General features: G+C 44.2%; 1 protein-coding gene across 1 annotated transcript in view; it reads left to right on the forward strand.

Moving 5' to 3' along the window:
• Positions 1-22500, forward strand: part of LOC128694570 (single-minded homolog 2-like) — a 132508-nt gene that overhangs the window by 81866 nt on the left and 28142 nt on the right. The window contains exon 4 of the mRNA XM_070095718.1: positions 5150-5205. Within this exon, the coding sequence (XP_069951819.1) occupies positions 5150-5205 (56 nt within the window). The remainder of the gene's footprint in view (positions 1-5149; positions 5206-22500) is intronic.

Consider the following 22500-nt stretch of genomic DNA (forward strand, 5'->3'; position numbering starts at 1 on the left):
GAGTGAAACATGGCTTGGTAAAGCTCTACTCTGAGTGAAACATAGCTTGGTAAAGCTCTACTCCAAGTGAAACATAGCATGGCAAAGCTCTACTCCAAGTGAAACATAGCATGGCAAAGCTCTACTCTAAGTGAAACATAGCTTGGTAAAGCTCTACTCTGAGTGAAATATAGCTTGGTAAAGCTCTACTCTGAGTGAAACATAGCTTGGTAAAGCTCTACTCTGAGTGAAACATAGCTTGGTAAAGCTGTACTCTGAGTGAAACATGGCTTGGTAAAGCTCTACTCTGAGTGAAACATAGCTTGGTAAAGCTCTACTCTGAGTGAAACATGGCTTGGTAAAGCTGTACTCTGAGTGAAACATGGCTTGGTAAAGCTCTACTCTGAGTGAAACATAGCTTGGTAAAGCTCTACTCTGAGTGAAACATAGCTTAGTAAAGCTCTACTTTGAGTGAAACATGGCTTGGTAAAGCTCTACTCTGAGTGAAACATAGCTTAGTAAAGCTCTACTCTGAGTGAAACAGGGCTTGATAAAGCTCTACTCTGAGTGAAACATAGCTTGGTAAAGCTCTACTCTGAGTGAAACATAGCTTAGTAAAGCTCTACTTTGAGTGAAACATGGCTTGGTAAAGCTCTACTCTGAGTGAAACATAGCTTGGTAAAGCTTTACTCTAAGTGGAACATAGCTTGGTAAAGCTCTTCTCTGAGTGAAACGTGGCTTGGTAAAGCTCTACCCTGAGTGAAACATTGCTTGGTAAAGCTCTACTCTGAGTGAAACATAGCTTGGTAAAGCTCTACTCTAAGTGAAACATAGCTTGGTAAAGCTCTACTCTAAGTGAAACATAGCTTGGTAAAGCTCTACTCTAAGTGAAACATAGCTTGGTAAAGCTCTACTCTAAGTGAAACATAGCTTGGTAAAGCTCTACTCTGAGTGAAACATAGCTTGGTAAAGCTCTACTCTAATTAAAACATAGCTTGGTAAAGCTCTACTCTGAGTGAAACATGGCTTGGCAAAGCTCTACTCTGAGTGAAACATAGCTTGGTAAAGCTCTACTCTGAGTGAAACATAGCTTGGTAAAGCTCTACTCTGAGTGAAACATGGCTTGGTAAAGCTCTACTCTGAGTGAAATATAGCTTGGTAAAGCTCTACTCTAAGTGAAACATGGCTTGGTAAAGCTCTTCTCTGAGTGAAACATAGCTTGGTAAAGCTCTACTCTGAGTGAAACATAGCTTGGTAAAGCTCTACTCTGAGTGAAACATCGCTTGGTAAAGCTCTACTCTGAGTGAAACATAGCTTGGTAAAGCTCTACTCCAAGTGAAACATAGCATGGCAAAGCTCTACTCCAAGTGAAACATAGCATGGCAAAGCTCTACTCTAAGTGAAACATAGCTTGGTAAAGCTCTACTCTGAGTGAAATATAGCTTGGTAAAGCTCTACTCTGAGTGAAACATAGCTTGGTAAAGCTCTACTCTGAGTGAAACATAGCTTGGTAAAGCTGTACTCTGAGTGAAACATGGCTTGGTAAAGCTCTACTCTGAGTGAAACATAGCTTGGTAAAGCTCTACTCTGAGTGAAACATGGCTTGGTAAAGCTGCACTCTGAGTGAAACATGGCTTGGTAAAGCTCTACTCTGAGTGAAACATAGCTTGGTAAAGCTCTACTCTGAGTGAAACATAGCTTAGTAAAGCTCTACTTTGAGTGAAACATGGCTTGGTAAAGCTCTACTCTGAGTGAAACATAGCTTAGTAAAGCTCTACTCTGAGTGAAACAGGGCTTGATAAAGCTCTACTCTGAGTGAAACATAGCTTGGTAAAGCTCTACTCTGAGTGAAACATAGCTTAGTAAAGCTCTACTTTGAGTGAAACATGGCTTGGTAAAGCTCTACTCTGAGTGAAACATAGCTTGGTAAAGCTCTATTCTGAGTGAAACATAGCTTGGTAAAGCTCTACTCTGAGTGAAACATGGCTTGGTAAAGCTCTACTCTGAGTGAAACATGGCTTGGTAAAGCTCTACTCTGAGTGAAACATAGCTTGGTAAAGCTCTACTCTAAGTGAAGCATAGCTTGGTAAAGCTCTACTCTAAGTGAAACATAGCTTGGTAAAGCTCTACTCTGAGTGAAACATAGCTTGGTAAAGCTCTACTCTAATTAAAACATAGCTTGGTAAAGCTCTACTCTGAGTGAAACATAGCTTGGCAAAGCTCTACTCTGAGAGAAACATAGCTTGGTAAAGCTCTACTCTGAGTGAAACATAGCTTGGTAAAGCTCTACTCTGAGTGAAACATAGCTTTGTAAAGCACTACTCTGAGTGAAACATAGCTTGGTAAAGCTCTATTCTGAGTGAAACATGGTTTGGTAAAGCTCTACTCTGAGTGAAACATAGCTTGGTAAAGCTCTACTCTGAGTGAAACATAGCTTGGTAAAGCTCTACTCTGAGTGAAACATGGCTTGGTAAAGCTCTACTATGAGTGAAACATGGCTTGGTAAAGCTCTACTCTGAGTGAAACATAGCTTGGTAAAGCTCTACTCTAAGTGAAGCATAGCTTGGTAAAGCTCTACTCTAAGTGAAACATAGCTTGGTAAAGCTCTACTCTGAGTGAAACATAGCTTAGTAAAGCTCTACTCTAATTAAAACATAGCTTGGTAAAGCTCTACTCTAAGTGAAATATAGCTTGGTAAAGCTCTTCTCTGAGTGAAACATAGCTTGGTAAAGCTCTACTCTGAGTGAAACATAGCTTGGTAAAGCTCTACTCTGAGTGAAACATGGCTTGGTAAAGCTCTACTCTGAGTGAAACATAGCTTGGTAAAGCTCTACTCTAAGTGAAACATGGCTTGGTAAAGCTCTTCTCTGAGTGAAACATAGCTTGGTAAAGCTCTACTCTGAGTGAAACATAGCTTGGTAAAGCTCTACTCTGAGTGAAACATGGCTTGGTAAAGCTCTACTCTGAGTGAAACATAGCTTGGTAAAGCTCTACTCCAAGTGAAACATAGCATGGCAAAGCTCTACTCTAAGTGAAACATAGCTTGGTAAAGCTCTACTCTGAGTGAAATATAGCTTGGTAAAGCTCTACTCTGAGTGAAACATAGCTTGGTAAAGCTCTACTCTGAGTGAAACATAGCTTGGTAAAGCTGTACTCTGAGTGAAACATGGCTTGGTAAAGCTCTACTCTGAGTGAAACATAGCTTGGTAAAGCTCTACTCTGAGTGAAACATAGCTTGGTAAAGCTGTACTCTGAGTGAAACATGGCTTGGTAAAGCTCTACTCTGAGTGAAACATAGCTTGGTAAAGCTCTACTCTGAGTGAAACATAGCTTAGTAAAGCTCTACTTTGAGTGAAACATGGCTTGGTAAAGCTCTACTCTGAGTGAAACATAGCTTAGTAAAGCTCTACTCTGAGTGAAACAGGGCTTGATAAAGCTCTACTCTGAGTGAAACATAGCTTGGTAAAGCTCTACTCTGAGTGAAGCATAGCTTAGTAAAGCTCTACTTTAAGTGAAACATGGCTTGGTAAAGCTCTACTCTGAGTGAAACATGGTTTGGTAAAGCTCTACTCTGAGTGAAACATAGCTTGGTAAAGCTCTACTCTGAGTGAAACATAGCTTAGTAAAGCTCTATTCTGAGTGAAACAGGGCTTGGTAAAGCTCTACTCTGAGTGAAACAGGGCTTGGTAAAGCTCTACTCTGAGTGAAACATAGCTTGGTAAAGCTCTACTCTGAGTGAAACATAGCTTAGTAAAGCTCTACTTTGAGTGAAACATGGCTTGGTAAAGCTCTACTCTAGTAAAGCTCTACTCTGAGAGAAACATAGCTTAGTAAAGCTCTACTCTGAGTGAAACATAGCTTGGTAAAGCTCTACTCTGAGTGAAACAAAACTTGATAAAGCTCTACTCTGAGTGAAACATAGCTTGGTAAAGCTCTACTCTGAGTGAAACATAGCTTAGTAAAGCTCTACTTTGAGTGAAACATGGCTTGGTAAAGCTCTACTTTGAGTGAAACATGGCTTGGTAAAGCTCTACTCTGAGTGAAACATAGCTTGGTAAAGCTCTACTCTGAGTGAAACATAGCTTGGTAAAGCTCTACTCTGAGTGAAACATAGCTTAGTAAAGCTCTACTTTGAGTGAAACATGGCTTGGTAAAGCTCTACTCTGAGTGAAACATAGCTTGGTAAAGCTCTACTCTGAGTGAAACATAGCTTAGTAAAGCTCTACTTTGAGTGAAACATGGCTTGGTAAAGCTCTACTCTGAGTGAAACATAGCTTGGTAAAGCTCTACTCTGAGTGAAACATAGCTTGGTAAAGCTCTACTCTGAGTGAAACATAGCTTGGTAAAGCTCTACTCTGAGTGAAACATAGCTTGATAAAGCTCTACTCTGAGTGAAACATGGCTTGGTAAAGCTCTACTCTGAGTGAAACATAGCTTGGTAAAGCTCTACTCTGAGTGAAACATGGCTTGGTAAAGCTCTACTCTGAGTGAAACATAGCTTGGTAGAAACCAACAATGAGTGAAACTTTGGCCCATGAAAAGTTCGTTGAGAAGGGAGAGAGAGAGAGAGAGAGAGAGAGAGAGAGAGAGAGAGAGAGAGAGAGAGAGAGAGAGAGAGAGAGAGAGAGAGAGAGAGAGAGAGAGAGAGAGAGAGAGAGAGGGAGAGAGGTTTATACAGTGTGTGTTGAGAGACCAGAAGCTCTTGTCACAATATTATCACACTGGCTGCCCACTTGTATGTAACCTGTTGAGCAATGATGGTGTGTTGATCCACACTGTCTGTCTGCCACACTCTCTGCCACACTGCCGCTCTCTGCCACACTGTCTGTCTGCCACACTGCCGCTCTCTGCCACACTGCCGCTCTCTGCCACACTGTCTGCTACACTGTCTGCTACACTGTCTGCTACACTGTCTCTCACATTACCACACTCTCCACCACCTTTTATACCTGATTATATATATGCATATATATATATATATATATATATATATATATATATATATATATATATATATATATATATATATATATATATATATATACATATATATATATATATATATATATATATATATATATATATATATATATATATATATATATATATATATATATATATATATATATATATATATATATTTATAATAAAATAATGATGTCTCTTTTAGCCATGAAACAATCTGGAGGGATCCGTCTCGATGCCCCGAATCTGGAGTTCTTGAAGGTAATATTATGGCCCTCTTTACTTTGGGTTTGGTAATTTTAAGTGTATGTGTGTGTGTGTGTGTGTGTGTGTGTGTGTGTGTGTGTGTGTGTGTGTGTGTGTGTGTGTGTGTGTGTGTGTGTGTTTGTTTGCGTTTGTGTCCAGTGAGCTATCTACTCATCTTCCGGTTTCTCTGTTTCCTCATTTAACAAATATTTCTCCCCTTTCTCTCACATATTCTTCTTTATTCTTACCTGACAGTAAACATCAGGTTTCAGTACGCTCCCTAGAGGTCGCGTTATGTTCCAGGAGATCCCAAAAGGTTTCTGAATGGTTCAGTAATTCTCAATAAGTTCTGGTAGCCTACACAAATTCAGTAGGTTCTAGCATGTTTCAGCCCCTCCTGACATGTTCCAGAATGCATCAGTAACTTCCAGGAAATCAGAAGACACTCCAGCACCTATTAACATGTTCCAGGATGCTTCAGTAGCTTCTAGGGAGTTACAGGACATTAAAGCATTTATTGACATGTTCCAGGATGCTTCGGTAGCTTCCAGGGAGTCACAGGACATTAAAACACCTACTGACATGTTCCAGAATGCATCAGTAGCTTCTAGGAAGTCACAGAACATTAAATCACCTACTGATATGTTCCAGGATGCATCAGTAGCTTCTAGGAAGTCACAGAACATTAAATCACCTACTGATATGTTCCAGGATGCATCAATAGCTTCTAGGAAGTCACGGGACATTGAAAACACCTATTGATATGTTCCAGGATGCATCAGTAGCTTCCAGGAAGTCACAAGAGACTCCAGCACCTACGAATATGTTCCAGGATGCATCAATAGCTTCCAGGAAGTCACAAGACACTCCAGTACCTGCTGACATATTCCACTTTATCTCAAATGATTAAAATATAGTCTAGGTAGGCTCCAGCATGACCTTCTGATTCGTGACTGGCTAATCTGCCAATATATAATCACTGGCCTACCGGTCCCTGGCGACCGTTCTGACCAGCGTCGCGAGAGCTGGAAGCGGTCGTCTTCGCCTTCCTGGAAGGACTTAGGATAGAGGAATGTTTTTTAAAAGTTGATGTGGGTAAGTTGTCGTCGTAGATGATATCAAGAGCGAGAAATGAAACTTGTGTATGTGTTTCCAGTCTTTATCGATATTTTTCGCCATGGCAGTTTATCGATATTTTTCGCCATGGCAGTTTTTCAAAATTTGGGAATACTGAAGGAGGTTTTAGCGACATGTGGAGGAGGAGGAGGATGAAGAAGAGGAAGAAGAAGAAGAAGAAGAAGAAGAAGAAGAAGAAGAAGAAGAAGAAGCAGAAGAAGAAGAAGAAGAAGAAGAAGAAGAAGAAGAAGAAGAAGAAGAAGAAGAAGAAGAAGAAGAAGAAGAAGAAGAAGAAGAAGAAGAAGAAGAAGAACAACAACAACAACAACAACAACAACAACAACAACAACAACAACAACAACAACAACAACAACAACAACAACAACAACAACAACAACAACAACAACAATAACATCAGCAACAACAACAACTACAAGAACAACAGCAAAAACAACAACAACAGAAGAAAAAAACAATGATACAATGGAGGATAATGTATGGCATAAAAGAGAACAGGAAGAAATAAAGGAGGAATGGGAGAAGGAGCAGAGGAGGTGGAGGTTGGTTGAGTGTGTCATCCATCATGGGTGAGTGTACGGGTGTTGGGTCTAGCTGGTGGGGATGCGCGTGTCGCCCGTCAGATGGCAACCAGATGCCATCTGTCAGCTGGTGCCGGGACAATGGTGCCGCAAGTTAATGAAGGAATAGTGGGAGTAAAGTGAGCCTTCACCTATGTATACCACCCGGGGTTCACCTATGTATACCACCCGGGGTTCACCTATGTATACCACCCGGGGTTCACCTATGTATACCACCCGGGGTTCACCTATGTATACCACCCGGGGTTCACTCATGTATACCACCCGGGGTTCACCTATGTATACCACCCGGGGTTCACCCATGTATACCACCCGGGGTTCACCTATGTATACCACCCGGGGTTCACCTATGTATACCACCCGGGGTTCACCTATGTATACCACCCGGGGTTCACCTATGTATACCACCCGGGGTTCACCTATGTATACCACCCGGGGTTCACCTATGTATACCACCCGGGGTTCACCTATGTATACCACCCGGGGTTCACCTATGTATACCACCCGGGGTTCACCTATGTATACCACCCGGGGTTCACCTATGTATACCACCCGGGGTTCACCTATGTATACCACCCGGGGTTCACCTATGTATACCACCCGGGGTTCACCTATGTATACCACCCGGGGTTCACCCATGTATACCACCCGGGGTTCACCTATGTATACCACCCGGGGTTCACCCATGTATGTACCTACCACCCGGGGTTCACCTATGTATACCACCCGGGGTTCACCTATGTATACCACCCGGGGTTCACCTATGTATACCACCCGGGGTTCACCTATGTATACCACCCGGGGTTCACCTATGTATACCACCCGGGGTTCACCTATGTATACCACCCGGGGTTCACCTATGTATACCACCCGGGGTTCACTCATGTATACCACCCGGGGTTCACCTATGTATACCACCCGGGGTTCACCTATGTATACCACCCGGGGTTCACCTATGTATACCACCCGGGGTTCACCACTGTATACCACCCGGGGTTCACCTATGTATACCACCCGGGGTTCACCCATGTATACCACCCGGGGTTCACCTATGTATACCACCCGGGGTTCACCTATGTATACCACCCGGGGTTCACCTATGTATACCACCCGGGGTTCACCTATGTATACCACCCGGGGTTCACCCATGTATACCACCCGGGGTACCTACCACCCGGGGTTCACCTGTATACCACCCGGGGTATACCACCCGGGGTTCACCCATGTATACCACCCGGGGTTCACCTATGTATACCACCCGGGGTTCACCTATGTATACCACCCGGGGTTCACCTATGTATACCACCCGGGGTTCACCTATGTATACCACCCGGGGTTCACCTATGTATACCACCCGGGGTTCACCTATGTATACCACCCGGGGTTCACCTATGTATACCACCCGGGGTTCACCTATGTATACCACCCGGGGTTCACCTATGTATACCACCCGGGGTTCACCTATGTATACCACCCGGGGTTCACCTATGTATACCACCCGGGGTTCACCTATGTATACCACCCGGGGTTCACCTATGTATACCACCCGGGGTTCACCTATGTATACCACCCGGGGTTCACTCATGTATACCACCCGGGGTTCACCTATGTATACCACCCGGGGTTCACCTATGTATACCACCCGGGGTTCACTCATGTATACCACCCAGGGTTCACCTATGTATACTACCCGGGGTTCACCTATGTATACCACCCGGGGTTCACTCATGTATACCACCCGGGGTTCACCCATGTATACCACCCGGGGTTCACCCATGTATACCACCCGGGGTTCACCCATGCATACCACCCGGGGTTCACTCATGTATACCACCCGGGGTTCACCCATGTATACCACCCGGGGTTCACTCATGTATACCACCCAGGGTTCACCACCCGGGGTCATGTATACCACCCGGGGTTCACCTCACCCGGGGCTCATTCATGGGTTCACCTATGTATACCACCCGGGGTTCACCTATGTATACCACCCGGGGTTCACCTATGTATACCACCCGGGGTTCACCTATGTATACCACCCGGGGTTCACCTATGTATACCAACCGGGGTTCACCTATGTATACCACCCGGGGTTCACCTATGTATACCACCCGGGGTTCACCTATGTATACCACCCGGGGATCACCTCATGTATACCACCCGGGGTTCACCAATGTATACCACCCGGGGTTCACCTATGTATACCACCCGGGGTTCACCTATGTATACCACCCGGGGTTCACCTATGTATACCACCCGGGGTTCACCTATGTATACCACCCGGGGTTCACCTATGTATACCACCCGGGGTTCACCCATGTATACCACCCGGGGTTCACCCATGTATACCACCCGGGGTTCACCTATGTATACCACCCGGGGTTCACCTATGTATACCACCCGGGGTTCACCTATGTATACCACCCGGGGTTCACCTATGTATACCACCCGGGGTTCACCTATGTATACCACCCGGGGTTCACCTATGTATACCACCCGGGGTTCACCTATGTATACCACCCGGGGTTCACTCATGTATACCACCCGGGGTTCACCTATGTATACCACCCGGGGTTCACCCATGTATACCACCCGGGGTTCACTCATGTATACCACCCGGGGTTCACTCATGTATACCACCCGGGGTTCACCTATGTATACCACCCGGGGTTCACCTATGTATACCACCCGGGGTTCACCTATGTATACCACCCGGGGTTCACCTATGTATACCACCCGGGGTTCACCTATGTATACCACCCGGGGTTCACCTATGTATACCACCCGGGGTTCACCTATGTATACCACCCGGGGTTCACCTATGTATACCACCCGGGGTTCACCTATGTATACCACCCGGGGTTCACCTATGTATACCACCCGGGGTTCACCTATGTATACCACCCGGGGTTCACCTATGTATACCACCCGGGGTTCACCTATGTATACCACCCGGGGTTCACCTATGTATACCACCCGGGGTTCACCTATGTATACCACCCGGGGTTCACCTATGTATACCACCCGGGGTTCACCTATGTATACCACCCGGGGTTCACCTATGTATACCACCCGGGGTTCACCTATGTATACCACCCGGGGTTCACCTATGTATACCACCCGGGGTTCACCTATGTATACCACCCGGGGTTCACCTATGTATACCACCCGGGGTTCACCTATGTATACCACCCGGGGTTCACCTATGTATACCACCCGGGGTTCACCTATGTATACCACCCGGGGTTCACCTATGTATACCACCCGGGGTTCACCTATGTATACCACCCGGGGTTCACCTATGTATACCACCCGGGGTTCACCTATGTATACCACCCGGGGTTCACCTATGTATACCACCCGGGGTTTACCTATGTATACCACCCGGGGTTCACCTATGTATACCACCCGGGGTTCACCTATGTATACCACCCGGGGTTCACCTATGTATACCACCCGGGGTTCACCTATGTATACCACCCGGGGTTCACCTATGTATACCACCCGGGGTTCACCTATGTATACCACCCGGGGTTCACCTATGTATACCACCCGGGGTTCACCTATGTATACCACCCGGGGTTCACCTATGTATACCACCCGGGGTTCACCTATGTATACCACCCGGGGTTCACCTATGTATACCACCCAGGGTTCACCTATGTATACCACCCGGGGTTCACCTATGTATACCACCCGGGGTTCACCTATGTATACCACCCGGGGTTCACCTATGTATACCACCCGGGGTTCACCTATGTATACCACCCGGGGTTCACCTATGTATACCACCCGGGGTTCACCTATGTATACCACCCGGGGTTCACCTATGTATACCACCCGGGGTTCACCTATGTATACCACCCGGGGTTCACCGATGTATACCACCCGGGGTTCACCTATACCACCCTGGGGGTTCACCAATGTATACCACCCGGGGTTCACCGATGTATACCACCCGGGGTTCACCTATGTATACCACACGGGGTTCACTCATGGGGTTCACCTATGTATACCACCCGGGGTTCACCTATGTATACCACCCGGGGTTCACTCATGTATACCCCCCAGGGTTCACCTATGTATACCACCCGGGGTTCACCCCACCCAGGGGTTCTACCTACCTATGTATACCACCCGGGGTTCACTCATGTATACCACCCGGGGTTCACCCATGTATACCCCCCGGGGTTCACCCATGTATACCACCCGGGGTTCACCCATGCATACCACCCGGGGTTCACTCATGTATACCACCCGGGGTTCACCTATGTATACCACCCGGGGCTCACTCATGTATACCACCCGGGGTTCACCTATGTATACCACCCGGGGCTCACTCATGTATACCACCCGGGGTTCACCTATGTATACCACCCGGGGCTCACTCATGTATACCACCCGGGGTTCACCTATGTATACCACCCGGGGTTCACCTATGTATACCACCCGGGGCTCATTCATGTATACCACCCGGGGTTCACCTATGTATACCACCCGGGGTTCACCTATGTATACCACCCGGGGTTCACCTATGTATACCACCCGGGGTTCACCTATGTATACCACCCGGGGTTCACCTATGTATACCACCCGGGGTTCACCTATGTATACCACCCGGAGCTCACTCATGTATACCACCCGGGGTTCACCTATGTATACCACCCGGGGTTCACCCATGTATACCACCCGGGGTTCACCTATGTATACCACCCGGGGTTCACCTATGTATACCACCCGGGCTTCACCTATGTATACCACCCGGGGTTCACCTATGTATACCACCCGGGGTTCACCTATGTATACCACCCGGGGTTCAAATATGTATACTACCCGGGGCTCACTCATGTATACCACCCGGGGTTCACCTATGTATACCACCCGGGGTTCACCTATGTATACCACCCGGGGTTCACCTATGTATACCACCCGGGGTTCACCTATGTATACCACCCGGGGTTCACCTATGTATACCACCCGGGGTTCACCTATGTATATCACCCGGGGTTCACCTATGTATACCACCCGGGGTTCACCTATGTATACCACCCGGGGTTCACCTATGAATACCACCCGGGGTTCACCTATGTATACCACCCGGGGTTCACCCATGTATACCACCCGGGGTTCACCTATGTATACCACCCGGGGTTCACCTATGTATACCACCCGGGGTTCACCTATGTATACCACCCGGGGTTCACCTATGTATACCACCCGGGGTTCACCTATGCATACCACCCGGGGTTCACCCATGTATACCACCCGGGGTTCACCTATGTATACCACCCGGGGTTCACCCATGTATACCACCCGGGGTTCACCTATGTATACCACCCGGGGTTCACCTATGTATACCACCCGGGGTTCACCTATGTATACCACCCGGGGTTCACCTATGTATACCACCCGGGGTTCACCTATGTATACCACCCGGGGTTCACCTATGTATACCACCCGGGGTTCACCCATGTATACCACCCGGGGCTCACCTATGTACACCACCCGGGGTTCACCCATGTATACCACCCGGGGTTCACCTATGTATACCACCCGGGGTTCACCCATGTGTACCACCCGGGGTTCACCTATGTATACCACCCGGGGTTCACCTATGTATACCACCCGGGGTTCACCTATGTATACCACCCGGGGTTCACCTATGTATACCACCCGGGGTTCACCTATGTATACCACCCGGGGTTCACCTATGTATACCACCCGGGGTTCACCCATGTATACCACCCGGGGCTCACCTATGTATACCACCCGGGGTTCACCCATGTATACCAACCGGGGTTCACCTATGTATACCACCCGGGGTTCACCCATGTATACCACCCGGGGTTCACCTATGTATACCACCCGGGGTTCACCTATGTATACCACCCGGGGTTCACCTATGTATACCACCCGGGGTTCACCTATGTATACCACCCGGGGTTCACCTATGTATACCACCCGGGGTTCACCCATGTATACCACCCGGGGTTCACCTATGTATACCACCTGGGGTTCACCTATGTATACCACCCGGGGTTCACCTATGTATACCACCCGGGGTTCACCTATGTATACCACCCGGGGTTCACCTATGTATACCACCCGGGGTTCACCCATGTATACCACCCGGGGTTCACCTATGTATACCACCCGGGGTTCACCTATGTATACCACCCGGGGTTCACCCATGTATACCACCCGGGGTTCACCTATGTATACCACCCGGGGTTCACCTATGTATACCACCCGGGGTTCACCTATGTATACCACCCGGGGTTCACCTATGTATACCACCCGGGGTTCACCTATGTATACCACCCGGGGTTCACCCATGTATACCACCCGGGGTTCACCTATGTATACCACCCGGGGTTCACCTATGTATACCACCCGGGGTTCACCTATGTATACCACCCGGGGTTCACCTATGTATACCACCCGGGGTTCACCCATGTATACCACCCGGGGTTCACCTATGTATACCACCCGGGGTTCACCTATGTATACCACCCGGGGTTCACCTATGTATACCACCCGGGGTTCACCTATGTATACCACCCGGGGTTCACCTATGTATACCACCCGGGGTTCACCTATGTATACCACCCGGGGTTCACCTATGTATACCACCCGGGGTTCACCTATGTATACCACCCGGGGTTCACCCATGTATACCACCCAGGGTTCACCTATGTATACCACCCGGGGTTCACCTATGTATACCACCCGGGGTTCACCTATGTATACCACCCGGGGTTCACCTATGTATACCACCCGGGATTCACCTATGTATACCACCCGGGGTTCACCCATGTATACCACCCGGGGTTCACCTATGTATACCACCCGGGGTTCACCTATGTATACCACCCGGGGTTCACCTATGTATACCACCCGGGGTTTACCTATGTATACCACCCGGGGTTCACCCATGTAAACCACCCGGGGTTCACCTATGTATACCACCCGGGGTTCACCTATGTATACCACCCGGGGTTCACCTATGTATACCACCCGGGGTTTACCTATGTATACCACCCGGGGTTCACCCATGTAAACCACCCGGGGTTCACCTATGTATACCACCCGGGGTTCACCCATGTAAACCACCCGGGGTTTACCTATGTATACCACCCGGGGTTCACCCATGTAAACCACCCGGGGTTCACCTATGTTTACCACCCGGGGTTCACCTATGTATACTACCCGGGGTTCACCCATGTATACTACCCGGGGTTCACCCATGTATACTACCCGGGGTTCACCCACGGTTCATATATATATATATATATATATATATATATATATATATATATATATATATATATATATATATATATATATATATATATATATATATATATATATATATGTATATAATCATTATTATTATTGTTATTATTATTATTATCATTATTGTAATTTCTACAGATATTATTACCAAAATAATAATCAGTGTACACGTACACGACAATTATCATTTACTACATTTCAAGTATAATTATTCAGCAGATTATTACAGTATTCGCAACGCGAGAATTATTATATTTCGTTACTCTTAAATCATCACTTCTCGTTGCACTAAACGATGTCGTTTACGCCGTTATTGCTCGTTTCCGCTCAACATTTGACCCCAAGATAGGTCAGAGGTCAAACCTACCTGAAAATTCCAGTATATGACCGAGTTGGAGACACATGTCACGTTCTGGGGGGGAGGGGGGTTGTGGTGGTGATGGTGGTGATGGTGGTGGTGATGGTGATGGTTATGGTGGTGGTGGTGATGGTGGTGGTGATGGTGATTATTATGGTGGTGGTGGTGATGGTGGTGGTTATGGTGGTGGTGGTGATGGTGGTGGTGAAGGTGATGGTTGTGATACTGGTGATGGTGTTGGTAGTGGTGGTGGTGGTGATGGTGGTGATGGCTGTGGTGGTGGTGGTGATGGTGGTAGTGGTGGTGAGGGTGGTGATGATGGTGGTGTTCGTAGTGGTGGTGATGGTGGTGATGGCTGTGGTGGTGGTGGTGATGGTGGTAGTGGTGGTGATGGTGGTAGTGATGGTGATGGTGATGTTCGTAGTGGTGGTGAAGGTGGTGGTGTACACAGTTACCAGTACACTTGGAGTCTGTGAGACGGTCAGTCTACCTGGCTGGTCCGGAACTGTAACAACTGACCACTGAGACCTTGGATCAACCATCACTTCCGGTGTTTACCAGCCAGAATCAACACCAGACATACCAGTCACAACAATCACCAGACATACCAGTCACAACAATCACCAGACATACCAGTCACAACAATCACCAGACATACCAGTCACAACAATCACCAGACATACCAGTCACAACAATCACCAGACATACCAGTCACAACAATCACCAGACATACCAGTCACAACAATCACCAGACATACCAGTCACAACAATCACCAGACATACCAGTCACAACAATCACCAGACATACCAGTCACAACAATCATCAGACATACCAGTCATAACAATCAACAGACATACCAGTCACAACAATCACCAGACATACCAGTCACAACAATCACCAGACATACCAGTCACAACAATCACCAGACATACCAGTCATAACAATCAACAGACATACCAGTCACAACAATCACCAGACATACCAGTCACAACAATCACCAGACATACCAGTCACAACAATCACCAGACATACCAGTCATAACAATCAACAGACATATCAGTCACAACAATCACCAGACATACCAGTCACAACAATCACCAGACATACCAGTCACAACAATCACCAGACATACCAGTCACAACAATCACCAGACATACCAGTCATAACAATCAACAGACATACCAGTCACAACAATCACCAGACATACCAGTCACAACAATCACCAGACATACCAGTCACAACAATCACCAGACATACCAGTCATAACAATCAACAGACATACCAGTCACAACAATCACCAGACATACCAGTCACAACAAACACCAGACATACCAGTCACAACAATCACCAGATATACCAGTCACAACAATCACCAGACATACCAGTCACAACAAACACCAGACATACCAGTCACAACAATCACCAGACATACCAGTCACAACAATCACCAGACATACCAGTCACAACAATCACCAGACATACCAGTCACAACAATCAACAGACATACCAGTCACAACAATCACCAGACATACCAGTCACAACAATCACCAGACATACCAGTCACAATACCTTCCACAGCACCTTCCACAGCACCTTCTACAGCACCTTCACAACACCTTCCACAATACCTTCCACAACACCTTCCACAGCACCTTCACAACACCTTCCACAATACCTTCCACAACACCTTCCACAGCACCTTCTACAGCACCTTCACAACACCTTCCACAATACCTTCCACAACACCTTCCACAGCACCTTCACAACACCTTCCACAATACCTTCCACAACACCTTCCACAACACCTTCCATAACACCTTCCACAGCACCTTCTACAGCACCTTCACAACACCTTCCACAATACCTTCCACAACACCTTCCACAGCACCTTCACAACACCTTCCACAATACCTTCCATAACACCTTCCACAGCACCTTCTACAGCACCTTCACAACACCTTCCACAATACCTTCCATAACACCTTCCACAACACCTTCTACAGCACCTTCACAACACCTTCCATAATACCTTCCATAACACCTTCCACAGCACCTTCACAACACCTTCCACTATACCTTCCATAACACCTTCCACAGCACCTTCTACAGCACCTTCACAACACCTTCCATAATACCTTCCATAACACCTTCCACAATACCTTCCACAACACCTTCCACAGCACCTTCTACAGCACCTTCACAACACCTTCCATAATACCTTCCATAACACCTTCCACAGCACCTTCACAACACCTTCCACTATACCTTCCATAACACCTTCCACAGCACCTTCTACAGCACCTTCACAACACCTTCCACAATACCTTCCATAACACCTTCCACAGCACCTTCTACAGCACCTTCACAACACCTTCCATAATACCTTCCATAACACCTTCCACAGCACCTTCACAACACCTTCCACAATACCTTCCACAACACCTTCCACTATACCTTCCATAACACCTTCCACAGCACCTTCTACAGCACCTTCACAACACCTTCCACAATACCTTCCATAACACCTTCCACAGCACCTTCTACAGCACCTTCACAACACCTTCCATAATACCTTCCATAACACCTTCCACAGCACCTTCACAACACCTTCCATAATACCTTCCATAACACCTTCTACAGCACCTTCACAACACCTTCCATAATACCTTCCATAACACCTTCCACAGCACCTTCACAACACCTTCCATAATACCTTCCATAACACCTTCCACAGCACCTTCACAACACCTTCCACTATACCTTCCACAACACCTTCCACAGCACCTTCTACAGCACCTTCACAACACCTTCCACAACACCTTCCACAGCACCTTCCACAGCACCTTCCACAGCACCTTCACAACACCTTCCACAATACCTTCCACAACACCTTCCACAGCACCTTCTACAGCACCTTCACAACACCTTCCACAGCACCTTCCACAGCACCTTCCACAACACCTTCCACAGCACCTTCCACAGCACCTTCCACAGCACCTTCCACAGCACCTTCCACAGCACCTTCCACAGCACCTTCCACAGCACCTTCCACAGCACCTTCCACAATACCTTCCACAACACCTTCCACAGGACCTTCTTCAGCACCTTCACAACACCTTCCACAACACCTTCCACAGCACCTTCCACAGCACCTTCCACAGCACCTTCACAACACCTTCCACAATACCTTCCACAACACCTTCCACAGGACCTTCTTCAGCACCTTCACAACACCTTCCACAACACCTTCCACAGCACCTTCCACAGCACCTTCACAACACCTTCCATAATACCTTCCACAACACCTTCCACAGCACCTTCCACAGCACCTTCACAACACCTTCCACAATACCTTCCACAACACCTTCCACAGCACCTTCCACAGCACCTTCACAACACCTTCCATAATACCTTCCACAACACCTTCCACAGCACCTTCCACAGCACCTTCACAACACCTTCCATAATACCTTCCACAACACCTTCCACAGCACCTTCACAACACCTTCCACAACACCTGCCACAACACCTTCCAGCAACCTTCCACAACACCTTCCAGCAACCTTCCACAACACCTTCCAGCAACCTTCCACAACACCTTCCAGCAACCTTCCACAACACCTTCCAGCAACCTTCCACAACACCTTCCAGCAACCTTCCACAACACCTTCCAGCAACCTTCCACAACACCTTCCAGCAACCTTCCAGCAAGCTTCCACAACACCTTCCAGCAAGCTTCCACAACACCTTCCAGCAACCTTCCACAACACCTTCCAGCAACCTTCCACAACACCTTCCAGCAACCTTCCACAACACCTTCCAGCAAGCTTCCACAACACCTTCCAGTAACCTTCCACTACACCTTCCAGCAACCTTCCACAACACCTTCCAGCAACCTTCCACAACACCTTCCAGCAACCTTCCACAACACCTTCCAGCAACCTTCCACAACACCTTCCAGCAACCTTCCACAACACCTTCCAGCAAGCTTCCACAACACCTTCCAGCAACCTTCCACAACACCTTCCAGCAAGCTTCCACAACACCTTCCAGCAACCTTCCACAACACCTTCCAGCAACCTTCCAGCAACCTTCCACAACACCTTCCAGCAACCTTCCACAACACCTTCCAGCAAGCTTCCACAACACCTTCCAGCAAGCTTCTACAACACCTTCCAGCAACCTTCCATAACACCTTCCAGCAAGCTTCCACAACACCTTCCAGCAAGCTTCCACAACACCTTCCAGCAAGCTTCCACAACACCTTCCAGCAAGCTTCCACAACACCTTCCAGCAAGCTTCCACAACACCTTCCAGCAAGCTTCCACAACACCTTCCAGCAAGCTTCCACAACACCTTCCAGCAAGCTTCCACAACACCTTCCAGCAAGCTTCCACAACACCTTCCAGCAAGCTTCCACAACACCTTCCAGCAAGCTTCCACAACACCTTCCAGCAAGCTTCTTTTTTCGCTCTTCCGTTATCTTTATTTTCGCTCTTCCATTATCTTTATTTTCGCTCTTCCATTATCTTTATTTTCGCTCTTCCATTATCTTTATTTTCGCTCTTCCATTATCTTTATTTTCGCTCTTCCATTATCTTTATTTTCGCTCTTCCATTATCTTTATTTTTGCTCTTCCATTATCTTTATTTTTGTTCTTCCATTATCTTTATTTTCACTGTTCCGTTATCTTTATTTTCACTGTTCCGTTATCTTTATTTTCACTGTTCCATTATCTTTATTTTCACTGTTCCATTATCTTTATTTTCACTGTTCCATTATCTTTATTTTCACTGTTCCATTATCTTTATTTTCACTGTTCCATTATCTTTATTTTCACTGTTCCATTATATTTATTTTCACTGTTCCATTATCTTTATTTTCACTGTTCCATTATCTTTATTTTCACTGTTCCATTATCTTTATTTTCACTGTTCCATTATCTTTATTTTCACTGTTCCATTATCTTTATTTTCACTGTTCCATTATCTTTATTTTCACTGTTCCATTATCTTTATTTTCACTGTTCCATTATCTTTATTTTCACTGTTCCATTATCTTTTTTTTCACTGTTCCATTATCTTTATTTTCACTGTTCCATTATCTTTATTTTCACTGTTCCATTATCTTTATTTTCACTCTTCCATTATCTTTATTTTCACTGTTCCATTATCTTTATTTTCACTGTTCCATTATCTTTATTTTCACTCTTCCATTATCTTTATTTTCACTCTTCCATTATCTTTATTTTCACTGTTCCATTATCTTTATTTTCACTCTTCCATTATCTTTATTTTCACTCTTCCATTATCTTTATTTTCACTGTTCCATTATCTTTATTTTCACTGTTCCATTATCTTTATTTTCACTCTTCCATTATCTTTATTTTCACTCTTCCATTATCTTTATTTTCACTGTTCCATTATCTTTATTTTCACTGTTCCATTATCTTTATTTTCACTGTTCCATTATCTTTATTTTCACTGTTCCATTATCTTTATTTTCACTGTTCCATTATCTTTATTTTCACTGTTCCATTATCTTTATTTTCACTGTTCCATTATCTTTATTTTCACTGTTCCATTATCTTTATTTTCACTGTTCCATTATCTTTATTTTCACTCTTCCATTATCTTTATTTTCACTGTTCCATTATCTTTATTTTCACTGTTATCTTTATTTTCACTCTTCCATTATCTTTATTTTCACTCTTCCATTATCTTTATTTTCACTGTTCCATTATCTTTATTTTCACTGTTCCATTATCTTTATTTTCGCTCTTCCATTATCTTTATTTTCACTGTTCCATTATCTTTATTTTCACTGTACCGTTATCTTTATTTTCACTGTTCCATTATCTTTATTTTAGCTCTTCCATTATCTTTATTTTCACTGTTCCATTATCTTTATTTTCACTGTTCCGTTATCTTTATTTTCACTGTTCCGTTATCTTTATTTTCACTGTTCCATTATCTTTATTTTCACTGTTCCATTATCTTTATTTTCACTGTTCCATTATCTTTATTTTCACTGTTCCATTATCTTTATTTTCACTCTTCCATTATCTTTATTTTCACTGTTCCATTATCTTTATTTTCACTGTTCCATTATCTTTATTTTCACTGTTCCATTATCTTTATTTTCACTGTTCCATTATCTTTATTTTCACTGTTCCATTATCTTTATTTTCACTGTTCCATTATCTTTATTTTCACTGTTCCATTATCTTTATTTTCACTGTTCCATTATCTTTATTTTCACTGTTCCATTATCTTTATTTTCACTGTTCCATTATCTTTATTTTCACTGTTCCATTATCTTTATTTTCACTGTTCCATTATCTTTATTTTCACTCTTCCGTTATCTTTATTTTCACTCTTCCATTATCTTTATTTTCACTCTTCCATTATCTTTATTTTCACTGTTCCATTCCACTTATGTTTATTTTCACTCTTCCGTTATCTTTATTTTCACTGTTCCATTATCTTTATTTTCACTGTTCCATTATCTTTATTTTCATGTTCCATTATCTTTATTTTCACTGTTCCATTATCTTTATTTTCACTGTTCCATTATCTTTATTTTCACTCTTCCATTATCTTTATTTTCACTCTTCCATTATCTTTATTTTCACTGTTCCATTATCTTTATTTTCACTGTTCCATTATCTTTATTTTCACTCTTCCATTATCTTTATTTTCACTCTTCCATTATCTTTATTTTCACTGTTCCATTATCTTTATTTTCACTGTTCCATTATCTTTATTTTCACTGTTCCATTATCTTTATTTTCACTGTTCCATTATCTTTATTTTCACTGTTCCATTATCTTTATTTTCACTCTTCCATTATCTTTATTTTCACTGTTCCATTATCTTTATTTTCACTGTTCCATTATCTTTATTTTCACTGTTCCATTATCTTTATTTTCACTCTTCCATTATCTTTATTTTCACTGTTCCATTATCTTTATTTTCACTGTTCCATTATCTTTATTTTCACTGTTCCATTATCTTTATTTTCACTGTTCCATTATCTTTATTTTCACTGTTCCATTATCTTTATTTTCACTGTTCCATTATCTTTATTTTCACTGTTCCATTATCTTTATTTTCACTGTTCCATTATCTTTATTTTCACTGTTCCATTATCTTTATTTTCACTCTTCCATTATCTTTATTTTCACTGTTCCATTATCTTTATTTTCACTGTTCCATTATCTTTATTTTCACTGTTCCATTATCTTTATTTTCACTGTTCCATTATCTTTATTTTCACTCTTCCATTATCTTTATTTTCACTCTTCCATTATCTTTATTTTCACTGTTCCATTATCTTTATTTTCACTGTTCCATTATCTTTATTTTCACTGTTCCATTATCTTTATTTTCACTCTTCCATTATCTTTATTTTCACTCTTCCATTATCTTTATTTTCACTGTTCCATTATCTTTATTTTCACTGTTCCATTATCTTTATTTTCACTGTTCCATTATCTTTATTTTCACTGTTCCATTATCTTTATTTTCACTGTTCCATTATCTTTATTTTCACTCTTCCATTATCTTTATTTTCACTCTTCCATTATCTTTATTTTCACTGTTCCATTATCTTTATTTTCACTGTTCCATTATCTTTATTTTCACTGTTCCATTATCTTTATTTTCACTCTTCCATTATCTTTATTTTCACTGTTCCATTATCTTTATTTTCACTGTTCCATTATCTTTATTTTCACTGTTCCATTATCTTTATTTTCACTCTTCCATTATCTTTATTTTCACTCTTCCATTATCTTTATTTTCACTGTTCCATTATCTTTATTTTCACTGTTCCATTATCTTTATTTTCACTCTTCCATTATCTTTATTTTCACTCTTCCATTATCTTTATTTTCACTGTTCCATTATCTTTATTTTCACTGTTCCATTATCTTTATT

The sequence above is a fragment of the Cherax quadricarinatus genome, chromosome 51, assembly GCF_038502225.1.
Source record: "Cherax quadricarinatus isolate ZL_2023a chromosome 51, ASM3850222v1, whole genome shotgun sequence".
Taxonomy (NCBI): Eukaryota; Metazoa; Arthropoda; class Malacostraca; order Decapoda; family Parastacidae; genus Cherax; species Cherax quadricarinatus.